A 21689-nucleotide genomic window follows, 5' to 3' on the forward strand; every position below is an offset into this window, starting at 1 on the left:
CACCTCTTTTTTTGGGGGGGGGGGGGAGGGAAGCAAGGGAAACTAGATAAATATTTAAGTTACATGGATGATTTAACCTGTAAACGGCAATTTCCCTCCCCTGCTTCTTTCACAGCTGCTTTTCTTCTGAAATACTGAACGTTTCCATTTCATTGTCTCGGCTTTTTGGAGAGAAAGATCACCGAAGTGGATGTTTAAAAATAATGGGTGTTTTCAGATCTTGGCTACTGGGAAATAGCCAAGCTTCCCAAGTACTCCTTGGAAAATAAGCAAAAGCAGAGGAAATCCAACAGCTGGACAGACAGCTCAAGAAGTAGGAGGAAGTCTAGTTTTCAAAAGTATCCATTTTTGGTCAAATCCAAAATGCTCCAAGAGGAGCAGGAGTGCAGCTCAGATACTTTCAGGCCAGGCAATGTTTCCTGCTTGGCTTCTGGGCTGTAAACAATGTGCAAGGCCTCTTAGCTGCTTTCTAGTCCACAAGAGTTCAGAGGTACAAAGTAAAAAATTAAACAAGTCTCTTTGTAAAGACTTAAATCATTTTTCTTTGGATACAGTTGTCCTAGATGGTTGACAAAAGCAGGGAGAAGGCTTCCAAGCATGTATAGAAAGAGTGGAACAGGATCATCTTCTCCAACTGATAGTTGTAAAAGATACCAAGATGTGTGGGGTCAGCAGTAATGTTTGAAGTAGGAAAATTAACAGAAAGAAACGTGACAATCTTAAATTTTCTATACAACACCAAGCAACAGACCTTTACAGATGCATCAGAATGCATAGCCAGGTTGCATTTTCCTTGATAAAGCTTCAGATTACAGCTTTGTTTTCCTGGTTACTCTACCCAGGATTTGTTTACCAGTTACTTGGGAGATCAGAGACTGCATGTACAGTTAATATACAGGTAAAGTTAACATATACAGGTAAAATGTTTTCAGTAACAAACAACTGTGAACAGAATAGCTAGGTTCCAAGGCACAGAAGCTGAGATGGTTGAATTTAAACTTTTTTTTTGTTATTTTTGTTAAACCATAAAAAAGACTACTTATAAAAATAACACAAGCATTCAAAGTAATAAAATGAAAGGTGGTTATGGTTTTGGCATCATTTAATTGAAGCTGCTGTTCCCAGTAGCTCATATATTGCATGGAAATCCTAAGTTATAAAAAAATTAGAGGAAGTGGAAAGAGTTACTATTCAAACACAAATAAAACACTTGAGGCTATGCAAGCATCAGCAACTCCCCAGCCCTGAATTTGAGTCTCCCACACATTAGGAAGAACAACAGAGTTCTGCTTTAATGATGTAGATTTGTGCAACTTTTTGCAATATGCAAGATGTCCTTTCTCTTGGGTTTTCCCTTTTATGTTAAATAACTCTTTTACAAGTAGCTTTAAGCTATTTGATTAAAAATATGTTTCCCTAGTACGTATGTTTTCTGTCTCGCTGTTTATGATGTCTGCTCTGGAAGACAAGCTTGTGACTTGATTGTATTATGGAGTTTTGTAATGTGGAAGAAATTCTTTTTAAGACTTTAAATTTTTTATTATACTGAAAGTCCAGTAATGGTCATAACCAACTTTTCTTCCGTCTGTGGGTTCATATGTAAGCATATACTTACTTGAGAGGGAAACTATGAAAAACACTCAATACCAGACTTAAGGTCATTCCCTCCTTTCTTCATTCCTTACCCTAATACACAAACAGAGTTGGGGTGGAACATGATCTATAGCAATATAAAATTTATTTTACAGGCTGAGGCTTAGTGTATTTGCTTTTCTACTGTTACATCCAAGGGCGCACTGTCAGCATAAAATTCACATTTCTTTCTGATTTTTTTCCTTAGCTATTTTTTGCTACACTTAATTTTTAAGCTTCGAATAATTGTGGGGAAAAAAAACCCCAAAACAACATGCCAATGCTATTACTAGAGGGAAAACAAATTTCTCTATTGTGCTGCTGTTTACTTTGTGTAATGTGTTTCTCTGTTTCCTTTCTGGAAGTAGAGGTGGTTTTGTGTTTTGTGAACAACCCAGGCAAACTGCATTACTGGAACTGGGAAAATGTGGCTGTAAACCTTGCAGCTCTGCCCAGGGTGGGCAATACTGGGTGTTACTACAATCAGCCTTGAAAAAAATACTAGGTTTTGAGCTGATAATACTCTTCAGAAAGTATCTTAATTGAGGGAGGTTTGATGCATCTGTTCTTTAATATGAAGGTGACCTTTAAAGCCTGCTAAAATTCCCAAATGTCTTTTTTTTTTTGTTGATGCTTCTGGATTTGCATCAAGCTCTAAAACAAGTTTCACAGCTGTTGTGAAAACTCTAAGCATGTGCTAGTTATCAGCTGCTGTGTATTGTAGGGGTAAGAACCTCTGTTAAATCTCACTTCCTTTTTGTTTGATGCTAGAAGTAGCAACCCTAATAAGCCTTGGTTTTAGTTTGGCTTTGCTATTTTAAGCTCACATTCAAAAGAAATATGAGTACATGTAAGAACAGCAGACTTCATGAAAATGAGTAAATGTGTTTTCCTTGACACCTGCTTCTCTACTCTCGAGGCAAAACTTGGAGTTGCTGATTGTCTTCCAATGAAGGATCAGGTTACAGCCTTATCAGAAAGTACACAAAAATGTTCAAAACAAGCAATTTAGCTTTTCAGAGGTGACCAAGTGTTTTTGTTAGCTACAGCTATGTATGATTTTGCAATTTGATTCTGTGCACTGTGATTGTTTTTAATTTAATGGCACACCCAAGTGGCCAAACAAAGGCATATCACTCTAGATTGGCAACAAGTTACCTGCAGCGAAACTGCCAAGACCCAGAGTTTTTATGCTTTGAATATAGTTGCCAATAAACAAAAACTTACTGGTTAAGCAAGCGCTCTTCTGCCAAGCTCCAGAGCACAATCTTTTAAAAAAATGTTCCACTTCTGTGGAACAGAAGTCTGGAAGTCGGACAATCTGGATTCTCTTTGCAGTTCTGCCATGGCCTTGTTCCATGCCTTTAGCCAAATGTCTTGAGATCTGGATTTGAGAGGTGCACTGAGAGTTCAGACAGCATCCCTTCTCTTTTGGAGTTTGTCTTATTTTAAAATAAGCTTAGAAGCTGCTACTTTTGCAAAAGTCAGAGTTTTGAACTATAACTTACTGATACTGTTTTAGGAGTTAAGTGCTAAGCAATAGCACACCCAATTTACATAAAGCTGTAAATAACGTGTTTTTTCATCCTTTTATAGAAAGCGTGACTATGAAGGGTTTCTGTGTTCTCTGCTGTTGCCTGTAGAATCTCGAACCTCTGCTTTTGCCTTGAGAGCCTTCAATGTGGAACTGGCTCAGGCAGGTATTAAAATATATTTGTGAACTCTGGAAATGTAGAATAACAGTTTCAATATTCTAAATTACACTAGCAGGTGGTGTTTTGCTGAGATTAACTTTTTGTACTGTAAGGGGCAATGAATCAATAGTGCAATACAAACCTCTAATTTTGAATGGCCCTTGGAAAGTAGCCAGCCTCCTCCAGTTTGTTTTGTTTATGTACATAATTTTTCTGACTTTCCTCTTTGTTGTGCATTTTAAAATTAAATTATAACAACAGGCTGTGGTCCTTGATACTGTTATGTGATTGCATCTGTGTCCTGGCTTCAAATGCAGCGACTGAATCGGTAAAGTGCAGCTAAATCCTATCTGTAGAAGGTCTGTCAAAAACTTGGATGATATAATCAGTCCCAGGTCTTTGTTGGCAGAAGCTAGGTGACGGAAAGGCTGCCGGGAGGGAAGTTTGTAATTAGAGAGTTGTGGGAGGGGAGCGGCTGCAGTCTCTCCCCTTTGCTAGGTGGCCAGAAACTGCCAGTGCAACCAGGAAAGTTGGTAGTGCTTGCCAGAAAGGAGCAATCCAGGAAATGTGCTGACCAAGCAAAATCCCGGATCAGCTTCTGTGGGCTGTGCTTCTGGCAACCTGTGGTGCTGCCTTCCCTTGCTGCTGTTACCATTGCTTCTTTTCCTTCTGGGAAGAAAGCTAAGGTGAGAGTTGCCCAGGACTTAATCTCCATGGGTTTCAAAGTTGTGTTGTGGTGAAGATTTTTTTACTCTCTGTAGTGTTCATATGCTTTATGAGGAGTAAACATAAATTCAGAACCGAGCACTTTCCCTACTGAGTTTGGCTGTGTCCTGTGTCTGTCTTTTCAATGTAGATAGACCAGGTGCCTTAAAGACACTCTGAATTTCACTCCAGATGTATCCTTTCCAGATTAAAGACTCCATAACTCAGAAGACTACAGGTTTGATGCGAATGCAGTTCTGGAGGGAGGCTGTGGAAGATATATACTGCGATAACCCACCACATCAGCCAGTTGCTGCAGAACTGTGGAGGGTAAAATACACCTTTATTGTCCTAAAATTCACTTAACTAAAATACTACTGTGGGAAATAATGTCACTGTTTTGTGTGTGCTGTGTTGCATAGTTAACAGTGTTATTTTATAGAAAACAGATAATGTAAATTGTGTTTGTGTATGTGTGTGATATTTTAAGTTACCTACAACCAAACAGCAGAGTTGGAGAAGGAGGATGTTTAGATAGGACCTACTTGGAGGGTCAGACTTCTGTGAACCGTCTGCTTTTTTCTCTTCTGTTTAGGTGAAGGACAGAGTAAATTTGGTAAGCTGATAGCAAGTGAAGTGCCTAAGTATATTTTCCTGAGCCAGTGATAGTCCTGCCTGAAGAGATTAAGCTGTACAAAAAGACAGGAGACTAAGCACAGAGGTTGAACTAGCAAATAGGGTATGAGGAGAAGCCCAAGACCTTCATACCTAGTTACTGGATAATAGGAAGAATCATAATACAGTCTTCTCGCATCAAGAGTTGCTTGATGACTTCTATTTATATATTATGTTTTGCACAGATCCTTTTGCGTGCATTGAGTAATGGGGAACGTACTTGTGAATTTAATGGTGCATTGAGTAACATGGAATGTACTTGTGAACTTAACAGTTTATTTTTACCAAGATGCCTGAGCTCTGCAGGCACCAGAATATCACACATAAAGTACGTCTACAGATCTGTTCCTCTGCTGGTCATGGCCAAGGAAACAGAGGCTTTCTTGCAAAATTTTTTGTTTCTAGTTAGGACTGTCATTGGTATGGTCGATGGATGATTGAAGATCTGAAGGCTGCGTAAATGGATTTCCCCTTGATGCTGATATAGAACTACAGAGTAATTTAGTTGGTAAGGATCTCTGATTGTCATCTAGTTCAACTTGCCACTCAGAGAAGGTCTATCATCAAAGTTAGATCAGGTTGTCAGGGTCACATTGAGTTGAATTTTGAATTTCTTTGGGGATGGGAATTCCATACATTGCTAACTTGTCATCTTAGGGCCACGGGCTACAGCAAGTCTTAGAACCTTCCAAAAGAGCAGCTACCGTAAGGCCTCTACTCTATAAGATCAGAACTTGCATTTAAACTAAAGATCTCTGAGCTCCTGGACAGGAGAAGCTGCAGTTTGTCTTGATCTCAATAGCTGAATACAGTTAATGTAGATCCCATAGGTAGTTAGGTTTGTGGACCTGCTGAAAAACAGGCAGTGAAATGTGGAGTCTTCATCCAAGTATTCATCTACATTGTGTCTGTTAAAATCCTGAGAAAAGCAGGACACTGACTGTAACGCTGGGTTAGAACAATGCAGTTCCTGCGGCATTAGAGCATTTCACTTGTTGCCATCTTGGCTTCACGTCCACTCTGCTGCACCTCTGAGACCACAAAAATGAGTCCTTTCCAAATCCTCTTTCAGTGATTTTTGGCAGTCCTTAAACTGTGGCCTCTCCCTGACTCTTCCTCCTTGAAATGTGAAATAAAGCATAAGTGAGCATTTGTTCCTGTCTATCAACACTCGTGTTTAGATTAAAATTCGTATTTAAACAAGATACAGTTTGTTTAACTAAGAGAAAACATAGGTAAAGCCAAGAAGTAAAATAAAACACCTGTTACAGTCACTTAGGAAGACCAGCGCTATTCATAGGTGTCTCCATCTCAGATAAAGTGTGTGCCTTAGCCACAACAAAGCGTTTGTACAATTAGAGTGAAGACTGGCAAATGTTGTGAGCCTTTTTATGGGATTATGGGAGTTGAAGATGCACCCAGGGTGATATTTTAATGCGGACATTAAAATGCAGAATTGGTCGTTTTGCATGTCAGTCTGTCTGTGCCTTTGCTTTTTATTTCCTTCTCTCTGTCTCTCTTCCAGCATATGGCAAACTTCCCAGGAACAAGACCGTTTTCTCCCAAAATGCTTTTGTCTCCTTTCCAAGGAGGAACTTGCTTTAGTGTACATTAACTTATTTTTGTTTCTGAAGATAACCCTCTCATTTAGTTGTCTGACTGAGTGGGTTAGGTACAAGTTAGCTTTGGGTATGATTGTATATATTCTTTTGACCACTTTTAATTTCAGGCTGCTTGTGTGTGCATCAATGTGGGGTGGAAATGTTAGCAGAAGAGTAACTTATAAAAAAAATCCAAAACATTGTTGTGTTTTAACCCCAGCCGGCAACTAAGCACCACACAGCCGCTCGCTCACTCCCCCCTGGTGGGATGGGAGAGAGAATGGGAAGGGTAAAAAACTGGTGGGTTGAGATAAAACCAGTTTAATAATTAAAAAGAAGAAATAATAATAACAACAACAACAATAGTAATAATAAAAATTGTAAGGAAAAGAGAAAAAAAATGAGAGAAAAATAAAACCCAAGAAAGACAAATGATGCAAATGAAAACAATTGCTCACCACTCTCCGACCGATGCCCAACCAGTTCCTGAGCAGTGGCCCCCCCCGCCAACTTCCCCCCTAGTTTCATTGCTGAGTATGATGTCATATGGTATGGAATATCCCTTTGGTCAGTTGGGGTCAACTGTCCCAGCTGTGTCCCCTCCCAACTTCTTGTGCACCCCCAGTCGACTCGCTGGCAGAGCAGTGTGAGAAGCAGAAAAGGCCTTGACGCTGTGTCAGCACTGCTCAGCAGTAACTAAAACATCAGTTTGTTATCAACAGTGTTATCAACACTATTTTCAGCACAAATCCAAAACATAGGCCCATACAAGCTGCTATGAAGAAATTTAACTCTATCCCAGCCAAAACCAGCACAACATTCAGATGTAAATCATTCAGATGTTGAGATATCAATTGCGACCCTTTCCAACAGCTGAGACTGCCAGTCATACTCCTTTCTCACAAAACAGAAAATTGATTTTAAAGTGGAAGAAAAAATTGGCCTATCTTTGTGGTAAGATTTCACCTTACGTATGATTTCTCTAAAGGAAGACCAATATAAGACAATCCAAACAGAACTGGTTGTGAAATAAGATGTTGAAAAAGAATTCAGAAAGTATTTTTAGGAGCTCTGATAGCTCTGAACACTGCAGAGCGCCGGAGCGAACTAACAATCCAACCTGACCTGGTGATCTTTGCATTCAAGCTGTGACTTTATTCCTACATTTCAGCAAATACCCCAAGAATGACCTATTTGAAGAGCACAGCTTCCCAAATGTTCAAGAATGTCATTGCAATTCTTAGAAAGAAGGATTTGGAAAGACACCTGAACTCTCAAGTATTGCAGAGCTGTTAATAGAATTAGCATGTCTTTTGCACAGCATATTTTGTGTATACTCTTTTCTTGCTCTTGAGTTTGTATGAGGACAATTTTGATTTTCCAGAAGAAATACTAATCATGTTAAATGTGTTCCCGAAGTTTTGTATATCCCAGAGTACTCGCATTTGGACTCCAAGAGTTTTATGCACTAGTAAAGTATGTAAATAGCCTTTAATAGTTTTTCTAGAATTATTAATAGCTCAACTCTCAGTGACTTTAATATAAACTTACACGGCAACTGTATGATATTTGTTCTTACTTATCTGTCTATTTTGAAAATACGAGCAGTGAGGCCTAATTCTCCATTCATTTCTGTGGAAGAAACCAATTTTCAAAACTTGAAAAATGAGGACCTGTGTGTTTGAATGAAGGTAGCTCAAAATGGATGTAATGTACAAATTGGGTAGTTTAGCAGTACTCAGTTTGGTGCTTTAAGTCTTGACCTGTGACTATTTCAAGGATTTCATTTACAAAATGATACTCGAGATGAACAAGTGAGAAGCAAAACTGACATTTGTAGTTGTAACTTAAAATTTGCCTTTTCACATACCAAGTACTTCCTCAAGCAGATTTTGTTGAATCAACGAGATCTAGTCTTGTCAAACCTTCAAAAAATATTTACAAATATAATGGATGAAAAGAAGTTGAAAGTGAGCTATAAAGGCTAAGATTGTGAGAAATGTGCTTGTCGTGATTTTGGCTGGGATAGAGTTAATTTTCTTCCTAGTAGCTGGTACAGTGCTGTGTTTTGGATTTAGGGTGAGAACAATGTTGATAACACACCCATGTTTTAGTTGTTGCTAAGTAGTGCTTACGCTAGCCAAGGGCTTTTCAGCTTCCCATGCTCTACCGACTGAGAAGGCATACCATGTGACGTCATGCTCAGTACATAAACTGGGGAAAGCTGGCCGGGGGGGCCGCTGCTCGGAGACTGGCTGGGTGTTGGTCGGCGGGTGGTGAGCAACTGCATTGTGCATCACTTGCTTTGTATATTCTATTATTATTATTTTATTATTTTATTCTATTTCAATTATTAAACTGTTTTTATCTCAACATACAAGTCTTCTCACTTTTACTTGTCCAATTCTCTCCCCCATCCCACTGGAGGTGGGGGGAGCGAGTGAGTGGCTGTGTGGTGCTCAGTTGCTGACTGAGGTTTTAAACTATGAGTGCTCCATAGGTTTTGTTTATAAACATTTATATGTGTGGTTGTAACCTTTTCTGACAGTGTGGTATGCAAAATTCAGTGTGTAAGAGGATTGAAGGTAAGTTGATAGAATGAAGTGGTACAGGAAGTCAAGTACAAGATAAGAGCCAAAAGAAGAATGTGTGAATGTGAGATGCTGTGGGATACTTTTTTAAACAAAACCATAATATTCATTATATTACTTTGTTAGGATGCTGTCTTTATAGTATGTGTTGGTATGTTGTACTGATGTTTTCTTGAAAATTTACACGGGAAATCTTACTGATTGACTCTGGAGGAAACTCTGCTCTCTTTGGAGAGTGAACATAGTTACCTGCAAATATTTTGTGGGAACATATGACTCCATGAATGAATAAATTACTTTAAAAAATGCTTTTAAAGAAATGCTTTTAGTTAACATTAATGCTTGATGTCCAAGATTTCATTTTTTGTGCGCAACAACTTGTAACAAATGCCAGTTGAAAATCTTTGTATTTGAAGAAGCCAATTGTATGATTCTGTGATTTTCCACTGGCATACCACTTCGATTTAACCCAGTGAATACAATCCTTGTAAGAAAAGGATTATCTAAAATATATTTCAGCCTTCAGGATGCAGTACTACCATCACTTTGTATACATTAACATGGATGTTATATTTGATAATTTTCAGGCTGTCAAGAGGCATAACTTGACTAAAATGTGGTTCATGAAGATCATTGATGAAAGAGTAAGTATTTACCATTCAAGGTCTGATTCTGGTTTTAGTTGTATATGTTTTTTTCCCCCTTAATTTTATGTGTTTATGTGTAAAACAAAAGCTTAACTAATTAATCTTTTCCAGACAGTAGTATTCCTCTTTAAGAATGGTACTTCTGTATTTCCATTTAATTCTCCTTTGATGCCCCTACTCACAATTTCTGTTATTTCTAGCCAAAACGGCTAATAGAATCCTTTGTTTAGTTTTACTTTAAAATAGATGTAGTTTGTGGGTCGACATCTTTCTTGTTCCCTGCTTTGATAACCAGTGTATCTATGCTCATGTTTTCTGTTGCTGGTCTCTATTCCTGATTTGAAGTGGTTACCCCTAGAGGTAATCCATTGGGAGGTACACTTAGATACCTTTCTGTATGTAAGTGAGGGAAGTTCCACCCTATGGGATTAAGTATGCATCCATATGCAATGTTAAGAATTCTGGAAAACTACATTTTAATAGAAATGGAGTTGAAGATGGGCAAGAAGGGAAACCTGTACACGGTCTCTTTTTCGCCATTCCAATCCTGCCCCAAGAGAAAGGACATGTTGCATATTGCAAAAAGTTGCACAAATCTCTGTCATTGGCATCATCTTATTCCTCCTCACCTCTTTTCTTACCATGTCAATTTTGCTCCTAAATAGCCTTCTCTTGGGATGAGTAATGGATATAAAATCTCAAAAATCACATGACCCATCTGAGCCTTTCTGCCACACTTAGCTGCTTCTCCTTATTGTGGCTGTGGAGTTTTTTCTAAGTAGTGTTGTAAATTGGAGCATTCAAATCGTGTGAATTTCAAGATAACCACTCTTCTGGGAAAAACAAGAGGAGGAATTTCACTGGTACAGTGATGCTGCTACCAACTCTGACACAAGGGCAAGAATGAATAACTGAGGGCAGGAATTTCTTAAGCTAGCTTTGCTGCTAAAGTTAGTGTCTCATGAAGTTATACCTTGAGAAAATTGATGGTCTGTTACTTGCGGAGTGTCATTGCTATGAAAGACTTCAGAGTTTTTTAATCCTAAGACTGGTATGTTTTAACCATAAAAGCCACTAGGACAGGAAGAATGCTGGAGGATGTTATATTTTGGGGGGGTATTTGCATATGACTTTGAAACTCGTGTGTATTTGATGGATTGATTTTTGTGCATGTTTTAAAAAATACATTCTTATTTATCTAAATTTCTCTGTGCTTCAGATGCAAATTAAGTACTAAAATTGGCAACCCCATAGTGTAAGAATACCATACGATGTTTTGTTTTGGCTGTGTCTTTTTTATGAAGAATTCTGATTTCTTATTATTGGAAAAGGTTATATTTGCTCCAGTAACCAGACTTGGCTGCAGTTGCATGTAGTTATTTGGTTATGTTAGACTTGCTATAAGCTTTAATGACTACTTCTATCTGAGCTTGTACTCTCTGTCTCTTGATTTTGTCCTTTTTTTTCTAATAGTGGATTAGGCTGACCTGACTATAGTAAAAAACTTGCAGAAATAGCAGTTACATTTAGATTTTACTGAAGTTCTGTGTTCATATTACAGGAGAAGAATTTGGATGATAGAGCGTACCGTAACATCCAGGAGCTTGAAACATATTCTGAGAACACTCAGAGTGCTCTCTTGTACCTCACCTTGGAAATGCTGGGTAGGCATTTTCCCCTTTTTAGATTTTGTTGATGAACTCATTAGTGCAGGTACAATATTTATTGATGTTTCAAAAAGCCCACTCTTTTTCCACTGGAGTTTAATTTCAGTAGAAGTTGTCTTAGGTAATACTTCAGATATCTTTTGAATGCTCAACCATAATCTGGAATCTTACTGCACCTGTCCTAGAACTACGTACTTTCCTTAGAAGCTGCTCAGTGGAAAGCTCATTGAAGTGCGGTTTCCTACCGCTCTGTTCTTTGTTGCTTAACACTGTTTTCTCTTTTCTTGCTCCTGTTACAGAGGGTGGTAAATTCAGCTCTTCACCATATTTTCTGATTGTCCCACTTGTCAGAACACAAAGTGCTGTAGTTATTCTGCAGCTGTTGTTCTATATTGCAGTGATGTACACTGGTTATTTTGAAACAGCTGACTTCCGAACCTGTAAACTTCCCTTGGTGATGCTGTAAATTTGGGTCTGAATCCTCTCCTCTTCCTAAAAGTAGGTTAACTATCAGTAATTGAATAGCTAGAAAAAACGCAACAAAGATGATATGATCCTTGTGGTTAAGAGCTAGTATGTGTCATGTCTAATATAATAGTCACAGGTTGGGAAAGAACTGTTCATTTGCAGTGAAGAAAAGGGTGACGTTCTTTTAGGTGTCTGTTGCATTATGGAAATATTCCCTGTATGAGCTCAGATGTAAAAGAAGGGTGAAAATTACTATTATTTAGTAGTATTTGGTATTGTAGTAGCAGTATTTTCCTTTTGCTTATCAGAGTAGTCTGATAGAAGGTCAATGCTGAGGTTAAAAGAGTTTAAAAAGTAAAAAGATATGATGAGCACATTCTTCTTAGGAAGAAATGAGGAACCCATCTCTTAACATCTGATGTTCGCTCCCTCAGTAAGAAATCGGTGAAATGTTGCAAGTGTCTTTCTGAACTTCTGATGGAAGAAATGTAGGAGAATGAGAAATATCAGCATCTTCCATTCTGGGAAATGTCTTCAATCCTGAAGAAGTCAGTCATGCTTGGGTCACTCCTGGTACAAGTCAGATGATTCTCTTGAAAATCTGTTGTGGGGGCTCTGGCTTTGCTAGGTGCCCTATTGTCATGTTTAACTTCTCTTAAATATACCAGTGTAACAAAATATCTAAGCAAAAGTCTCCTTCATTGCATATTAAACAGTTAACTTCTGTGGTTTTTTCCCCACAAATGGAGAAAGAAATTAATTGAACACAGCCCTTTTCTTGGTGTTTCCCATCAGCAGTCTTTTCTAGACTAGGGGGACCTGGTTTCATTACAGGTCATGTTTGCTAAATTTCTTGTGCTTTTTAGCTTCTTTATTCCTGACCTGTCTCTAGTTTGTGTGTATCTCTCCCAGTAGTAGTGCTGCTTTATTCTTACTGATTTTGGGTTACTTCTTTTGTCAAGCTCATTTTGACTGGCAATTTTGTCGTCCAAAGTCCTGGTACTTCTTCCCAGCTCCTGTCATTTAAAAATACTAATATTGTGCTCTCTGATTCATTGCCTAAGTAGTTAGGGGTACTACTCAACAATTTTGTTAGACCTTTTCAGAATCTCACTTTTGGGATATATTCTCAGGTGGAGCATGGGTCACTGCTAACTCTTACTCTTTGAGCTTTTTTTTTTTTTTTTTAATTCCTAGTTATATGTAAAGCCTAAGCTGCCCAGTCAGTATCAGTAAGTTATATCCATTGATTCCTCCAAGCCATACTCTGCTTTCTGCTGCCATTGCCAAAATAAGTCAATGTAGTCTACCTATAGTCACTGTTTCGCAAAGGCTTCTGAGACCCATGCAAGGCTCAGGCAGGCTTGGGCAGCAAATCTGGTATGCCCAGGATTGTTTTCAGGTGTCGGTTAGGCTCACTGGTCTGTAATTCCTGTATCCTCATTTCTTTCTTTGTAGAATGCTGCTTCTGTTAGAGCTTTTGTGAATTTTAATTTCAATTTTCCTTTAAATTTTTATTTTATCCCGGGACAGTCCTGTGAAAACATTATGGCTTTATGATCAGTCTTAAGTCAATCTTGTATGGTCTTGCCATGAAGAGCGATGGTGCTGCTCTGCCCCACTCATCTCCCTCTTTCAGTTCTCACAGTTGTGTGACCATGCAGTAACTAAAGTTAGTTTTCCATCGCTTTGGTGATCTGATTCAGTTTGCCATGCTACTGCCTCATTGCCCACGACAGCACAAGGGAGGTGGCAGATATACGGGTTCAGGGGGGAGCATAGGACCATTCTCTTTGGCTTCCATACACTGCTGAATCAGCTGCAGCTAATCATGAAATCATGCTGTAAGCATTAATGCTTGTCAGCAATATCATACTTGAATGATTTTTCTGGCAGGAAAACAGTCCTTGGAATACTGTTACCCTGGGAGAGGGCGTGTCAATGAAAATGAGTTTGTGTACTGAGGTACTGTATCTGAATAGGTGCCGCTCCGCTAAGTGTACCCTTTGCAGAAATTGAAACAAGCTAAGAGGCACCTTGCTCCTGAATGTGGAAATCAATGAATTTGCCTGCTGCTTTGCACCTCTGAGATGAGATCTGAAGGCAATTTATGAACATAGACAGTTCTATGATGGACCAACGCACTTAGCTTTCCTTAAATATGACTGTGATATGCATCAGGGAAGACTATACCCCTCAAAAGGCCTGACAGTATGTTCTAAACATATTATTTCTGCAATTTTAGGTGTGAGGGACATCCATGCTGACCATGCAGCCAGTCACATTGGGAAAGCGCAAGGCATAGTTACCTGTTTAAGAGCAACTCCGTATCACAGTACAAGACAAAAGGTCTTTCTTCCCATGGACATTTGTATGTTGGTAAGAGAAGCAAGTTGTCTGGAATTGAACAGTATAGTGTTTCTAATGTATCTCTCAACGCTAGATATGAGATCATAATTTATTAGGCTAGAAACAGAACACCTTTTTTCTTTATTTTAATTCTTTCTGCTGTGGCCTAGTAATATGCCATAGTCATGGTTTTATATCTTTTGGGAGGTGAGAGGAGTGACCTTCATGAAACTCTAGGGTTTCTGTTTTTTTGTTTTTTAATTTTATTAAATGTAGTAGTATTTTAGCTTTCAGGAATTTTTCCATTTATGTGTAGAAATACACATATGGAATGGGGCCTGTTTTTTGTTTTGTTTTGCTTTTTTCCTTTTTTCTTTTCCTATCCCCATAAAGGAAGCACTGTGAGAAATTTTACTTCTGAACAACCTTCTTGGGTTTCTCTTTACTACCTTTTCATAAATGTGTGGCGGTTTTGTTTTTTTTTGTTTTTTTGGGTTGGTTTTTTTTTTTTTTTTTTGGTGTTACATATTTGATAGCTATAAGCATATGTTCCATACATTGCTGTGGGAGATGGTATAGTCCTCCAATTTAAACTGTACACCTAATTTCCATTGGAATTTAGCAGGTCTTGCAATTTGGGTAAAATGGGATTAAAGTTCAAATTTTTTCATTAATGTTCTCTCGCTAGATCTATAGGCATCGCAGCTGTTACTCCTTTGTCTCCAGTCTTCATTTTTAAATGTTAATGCTGTTCTTTTTATACTTAACCAAAATTTATGTAATTATGGTGATGCTTAAGGCAGTTGTGTTAGTATTTTCTGAATATCATTTCAATAGAATTGAAACTTTTGATTTGAAGTTTAGTAATTTAGATAGTTGCAAAAAACATAGATACTAATACAGGTCAGGGTTATAAGACGGCAGAAAGGAGCTGCACCCTGCTTTCAGCCCTCCTGGGACTGGATGGTATGGGAGGCCTTCCAAGTTTTTAGCTTTTCAAACATAGCCTGAAAATTCACAGTCATTCCTTGCCATGGAAGGTGTTTTACAGTGAAACTGTAAAAACAGCTTGCATCCCTTCTGTTCAGACTGAGCATCTTGTAAGCATTTCAGCTGCTGGCAAGTATTGCAGAGTTCTACTGGAGTCTGGTAGGTGAAGCCTACCTGCCTACCTTTATACAGCTTTCACGTCTGAGTGTTGTTGAGAAGAACAGGCAACTGGTGCAATTCTGAATATACCATATGATGGCTTACATTGGTCACTATAGTCAAAGAATAAGTTTGGGGTTTGTTTTTTTGGGGGGGTTGGGATGGGGTTTTTTTGGTGGTGGTTTTTTTTGGGGGGGTGGTGGGGTGCTGGTTTGGGTTTTTTGCAAGCCTGGTGGTGCACACCAGTCCCAAGATAATGACTTACTTCATAAGCCAGCATGGCTTCTGTGTTAGCTGTTACTGGCTTTCTTCTGCTTAATATCGATTCATGGATTATGGTTTTAAAAATTGGGCATCTAAACTCATCTACATTCCCAAAACTTTAAAATCTGACTTGGTTAGCTGACTGACCACAAAGTCTTTAGGGAAAAAATTCATGCAGAGGGAGTCTGTACCAACTGTTCTCTTTGTTCTCTTGACTTTTTTTTCCCCAAGTGACTGACAAAAAAAAAGGGGAAGTAAAAAAGGAGGGGGCAGTGGTAAAACATTCAGGCTGGTTTAGTCTTGTGTCATTAGTTCGGTTACTGGGACAGGTCTTTGAGAAGCTAAAATGGAAACTTGGTATTTACTGAGGGTTTTTCTCTTTTTTATTTTCCTTCCTATGTCTAGCATGGAGTTTCACAAGAGGATTTCATAAGAGGCAAGCAAGAGAAAAATGTGAGAGATGTAATTTATGACATTGCCAGCCAGGCCCATATTCATCTAGAAGATGTGAGATTCCTTCCCTTTTATTTATTTAAACAAACATAACTGAAGCTAATCTTCACAAAGCATTGTGCATATGTGTTGTTAGAAGACTTACAGCTGCATACTTAATTTCAAATATTTTACCTTTAATGACTTTGAGAGTTTAAATTAAAAAAAAAAAAGCAAAACACCACACAAAACCTTTAAATATTACAACTACTTCTGTATGAATATTATATTTATCTGTATGTACAGGAGGCAGTTTATTCACAGCCAGGTCCAATTGCATATATATAAATACTGCCTAAAAGCCTTATTACTGGGAGAGAAACTTCAAGCAGACTTTTATAAATGCAACTATATGCCAGCATGGGATCAGCACCATAGAAAGCACTTCTGCATATGGTATTTCACAGCACAGTGAAATGGCTGCCAGGAAAGCAGAGCATGTTGCCTTTAACTGCTGGCTAGTGTGTGTGGGAGGGGGGATTCATTCCCTGACATGACCAGCCATGCTCAAAGCCATGTTGGGAAAGGTGCTTTCTGTTTATTTCTTTTCTGGCTCACAGCCAAGTGAATTAGGAAAGACTGTTTGCTTGGAACAGTGGATAATGAATCCTGAAGAACTGCAGAGTCCTACTCTATTTTTCTTTTATGCTCTTATTTTAGCTACACTCTGAATTGCTTGTTGGTACGTAACACAAAAGCAAAAGGATGTTTCATCAGCAATGCTGTATCTGGAAAACAAAACTTGCAAGAAGCACTGTAAAGAGTTTCTTATGTCTACAAGTACATGTACGCGTATACTTTGAGTATTGCACCCAATACTTCCAGTCAAGGTAGTCTGAAAAGATACCACTTCAAAGTAAAGAAATGCCAGATTTATCTCTGCATTTACACCATTAACATAATCCCCAATTACAGCGTTAACCTGTAATCACAGTATTTTATGCAGTAGACATAGGAGAGCCCTTCTTCATTTTTCTGAAGGTAAAATGAAGCATCCCTGGTTTGTTCAGTCAGTGGTTAGTTAGTTGATTAATGTTTTTATTTTTTGTTAATAATATGTAGCCTTGGGCTTTATTTTTAATACAGATTATTTATAATTTGCATTTAATGCATTCCTGTTCATGTTGTTTCACCTGATGTCTCAGTTTTTGTTGTCACATGCCCAATGAAACTGTTTATTCCATTTAGAAGCAGGGAACAGAGACAAAGAAAATGCAAGGTCAAAACTGTCCTCTATCTTTGTTCAAGCTGAAATATTTTGATTTTTCTTTTTTCATTCCCCACCCCTCAACCCATAATGCACAGTGTGTAAAACCCACTGACTTTGGTTGCAGCTGTGGCTTACAAAAAGTGCCGAGTACCTGGCCTGAAATGCCTCATGTCAGGGATGGGAGGCATGGAAAACGAGCAATGTGCATTTATTGTCCACCTGTTTAAAATTTGGTTGCTGGTATTGCAGGAAAACTTTGGGACAGAAGCAGGAAGAGAATTCAGTTCTTCAGAGCCTTTCAGATAATTTGATAATTCTTAGTGTGTTGATCCCCTGGCTCCCAACGTGCCAACCAGCTTCTGAAGAGAACAGGCAGAACGTTACCCCCCCTTTCTTCCCACTCCATTCCTAGAGCCCTGCCCATGTTATGCACTGGGAGAGTCCTATGGAAAATATGCAATGTGATCATGTAATTGGAGACTATACTGAATAAACACAAGGAAACCAGATTAGGGCAGCATTAGCATTTTATTCGATTGAATGTTGATCTTGCTGCCCTCTCCCCCCTCTTTTTTTTTAAATGGATGGGTTATATCATCTTAATTAAAAAAATTCCTCTCTGAATGCTTGCTTCCAGCCTCCATCATCATCAGTGAAGAATAATTGACAGTGCAGGATCTCTAGAGTGTTCAAATCACTTGAACTGGCAATAACTGGCAGTAATAACAGGGTATTAGCCTCCTTGATAATCAGATGGTCTTTGTTAATGCAAGGATAAAGATACTTTCTCCCCTAATGGATGAAATGGGCTTTTGCTGGCAACATTTGCTGGGTATTTCAAGACTTTACATGAATGTAATGGGCTGGTGCCTTTAAATGCATCTGTTCTCCTGTAAAAAATCAACATCTTGTTTTGCCTGAGGGTCTTTTCAGCCAGTTACCCTCTGTCTTAGTTGGAATTACAGGGCAGGGTAAAGTTTAAACCTTCAGAGAGGTTTCCACAATCTCAGCATTTGTTACACAAACCACATATTTTGGACGATGAGGGTAACAGTTACTAGCCCCCTTTCACAGTCAGAAGAAACATAATCCTCAAATGCTAAATTAAGTCTCAGCGATATTATATGAAACATATTGTAGTAATGTGGCACTTAATCTTCGGAGAAAAGTTTCTGAAGCGTGGTCAGCTCTTCTTGATACTGCGACTGATGACCAGCAGAGGGCAAAATAAGATAATGAAGGTTGCATTTTTCTTTAGGAATTGTGTTTTATTAGAATAAAAGCATATAATAAAAGTGCTCTGTCAGTCCCACAGTGATCCCTTCAAAAGCCTGCGAATACATCTACATGTTCCCCTTCTTTCTCTTAAGCACCCTCTCCCCCATTCCTCTTTTTAAAAGAGGGTCTCCTTTTGGCTTTTTGCATTTATCTCAGTTATGCTAACTCATTATGGGCTCGATTTACTGAGGAAGATAACATGCTTTCTGAATGACATGCAACCCATTCTGGGTTAAGAAGGACAAGCAAGATTACTTTCTTTTTTCATCTCACAATTAATATAATAAGGCAGAGCTAATGCTCTGATCAGGGAAGAGCATTTTCCTTTTTTTTTTTTTTATACACACACACACACACATGTTACTACATTTCAAATTCTGAAAAGATTCAGTATTTTTCCCTCCTAAACTTTCAGCCTGATTTTCTCTGTTGTCTGGAAAGATCCGTGGAAAACTAGCAGAAACTCATACATTCTCATCAGTATTCATAGAGGGTTTGTTTGTTTGTTTTAACCTGTAAGAAAAGGCAAAACAAGGAGGGATTCTGTATTTATAAGTAAGCATTACAGGAAGATTTGCTTCAGCTCTGTTAGATGTACCTGAGTTGTACATGGGTTTAAATTGTGGATTTGGTTCAGCCATGGTTTAGACTCTGTTTATCCGTAGATACTGAGGACCTGAGGCATTGAGATCCTTTTGAAGTCCCATAAATGTAAATGGAGCATAACTGGACTTCTGGGACTGATGGCAACACTGGACCAAAAAGAGGCACTCAGAGAAATGCATATCTGGCCTTCTATCATTTCTGTCTCTTGGGATGCAGAGAGTTACTTGGTGGGGGAAAAAAAGCATTAAACCGTATTTATTAAATCAGATGCAGCTTGGAACTTTGTTGGAACAAGGGATGCTAGTTTACATTGGTTTATTATATGTCAACTGTAAGGTTGTCAAAACATGTAAGAATTTTCGCAGGCCTCTCCCAGTATTACATACTTTCAGTGTAACTACTTTTGTGTACAGTGAGGGATGGTGCTGGCTTGCACAGAATGGAAAATTACAGTTTCAGGATGTCAAAATAAAAAGGACGAAGCTTGTAATACAGTCTCTTGGCTCTAACCATTGTGTATAGTACTTGATGTTTAATCTGAAATGTTAAATTCTCCTGATAAGTACATTTTTTTTTTTCCCTTCCCCTTCCACCTTACCCCATTTACTTTCAGGCTAGATCTTTCAGTAAGAAAGTTCCTGTGAAGGCATATCCTGCTTTTTTCTGTACGGTGGGTGTGATATCATGCACTCTTTAAGTGATAGACTCATTTCTGTGCTAATATGTTTCTGAAGAGTAGCGTATGAAATTAAGCATCGTTAACTAATGGTTCATGTGTCTATTTTGGGAGGATGTAATACCTAAAACTTCTGAATATCATAATGTGTGTCTGACTGTGGAACCTCATAGTTTTGATCAACACTTCTAATCCTTCTTCTTTAACTACATCATTTCACCCAAGATGTCTGTATATTCATAGACCATTGTGCTGAAGAGTAGAGTATGAAATTAAGCATCGTTAACTAATGGTTCATGTGTCTATTTTGGGAGGATGTAATACCTAAAACTTCTGAATATCATAATGTGTGTCTGACTGTGGAACCTCATAGTTTTGATCAACACTTCTAATCCTTCTTCTTTAACTACATCATTTCACCCAAGATGTCTGTATATTCATAGACCATTGTTCTGATGCAAGGACCCAGAATCTTGCCTATTTTTATAATTTGCTGTTTGGTCTATTAAAAGATAATGCTTCTCTTCACAAAACCTGCCTTTTTTTTATCCTTTGATTGTGATGGTTATGCTACCACTAAATAAAACAAGCAAACTGTCAAGCCTTTTTGCAGTTCCTCATTCGGTTTCATGTATTGCTTTTTAAACTTAATGCCCAATTATTTCTTTGCACCATATGGACTAAGCTTTTTTCTTCTTTTCTAGGTTGCTTTAGATGATTATTTATGCAATATGCGAAAAGTGGACTTCAATATATTTCATCCAAGCTTACAAAAGAAGAGTACGTTATTACCATTGCATTTATATATTAGATCTTGGAAAAAAACATATTAATTTTTTTTAATATGGGTTCAGAGTGCTGAGTTTTTTCTTTAACGTCTTAACTTGATAGAATTGTTAAGAGTCTGACTTCACACTTCTGCAAACTGTAGTTCATGGGAAGCAGCAGATGCGCATGAACTGTAGCTGTCAGCTTGCTGGCAGCAGTTGAGTTTGTTCTTGGAATATTAGGCTGATATCTCTGCTGCACATGTCTGCCAAGTCGTATGTCCTTGTCTGAGATTGCTTTTCTTGTCTTTCCTGTAATAACAGCAATATGATAGAATTCTTCTTGGACAAATTCTTTGCTAATGGATACTCCTGACAATTCTGACACTTTACTGATTAAAAAAAAAAAAAGAAAAAAAAAAAAAAAAAAAACTGCTTTGTTTGTGCCCAAAAGCAGTTACAGTAAATGCCTTATAAAATCAGCTAAGCAATTCTGTTTAGTGAAAGGAGCAGACTTTTTGCGAGTACTAATGATGCTTTGTAGTTGGAAGAATGACCACATATATTTGAATGCAAGAAAACTGTCAGTTTTAGTGTAGTGTTTATATAGAATTTCAGAATGGTGAAATAGAGCTGTAGTACAGAAATCGCTTAACTGCATGTTGAGATCAAGCCTTGAAGTGACTACAGGTAGTGGGAGGATAGCTCTACAACATACAAAGAGAACCCTTACACAGTTTTTCTCTCCAACTCAGCCAAAGACTTTTTCAGACTGCTCTTAGTGTGGCAGTATCTTCCTCCTGGCCTCTCATCTCTCTGTTGCCCACAGCTGTCATTGCAACGTCGGTTCGACTGCCCCTTTGTTCATATTCACCATGTCTCAGGACACCCTCTTAGGAGGCTTCCCTGAATTCCTTTTCTTCGGTACTGTGAAGAAACATATTCCTGAATGTTCCAGGTCATTTTAGTCCTCCCTCTCTGTAAAGATACTGCTCTGTTTTTTTGGTGGGAAATTACTGGAAGCTTTGTACTCAGCACCTCTTCGGATCAAGGTAAATATTTCTGTTTGACTTGTTGTTTGGTAGAATAATACTTCCTAACATCCAACTTGATTCAATTGCACAAATCCGGTAGTTTATTCTGCCATCATCCTTGTTCTATTAAATAGCTGCTTTTCTCAGAGATTTTTTTTTTTTTTTTTTTTAAATCGGGGTTAAT

The 21689-nt window shown here is 38.2% G+C and overlaps 1 protein-coding gene across 1 annotated transcript; it reads left to right on the forward strand.

The window, feature by feature from the left end:
* Nucleotides 1-3235: 3235 nt before the first annotated feature.
* On the forward strand, nucleotides 3236-20864 carry NDUFAF6 (NADH:ubiquinone oxidoreductase complex assembly factor 6). Its single transcript, XM_019471070.1, has 8 exons — nucleotides 3236-3332; nucleotides 4239-4361; nucleotides 9486-9542; nucleotides 11107-11209; nucleotides 13926-14059; nucleotides 15848-15949; nucleotides 19642-19698; nucleotides 20409-20864. The coding sequence occupies exons 1-8, from the start codon at nucleotides 3312-3314 to the stop codon at nucleotides 20535-20537; spliced, it is 726 nt and encodes a 241-aa protein (XP_019326615.1). The 5' UTR covers nucleotides 3236-3311; the 3' UTR covers nucleotides 20538-20864.
* The last annotated feature ends 825 nt before the right edge of the window (nucleotides 20865-21689 follow it).

Source organism: Aptenodytes forsteri, unplaced genomic scaffold (genome assembly GCF_000699145.1).
Source record: "Aptenodytes forsteri isolate BGI_AS27 unplaced genomic scaffold, ASM69914v1 Scaffold208, whole genome shotgun sequence".
In the NCBI taxonomy this organism is placed as follows: domain Eukaryota; kingdom Metazoa; phylum Chordata; class Aves; order Sphenisciformes; family Spheniscidae; genus Aptenodytes; species Aptenodytes forsteri.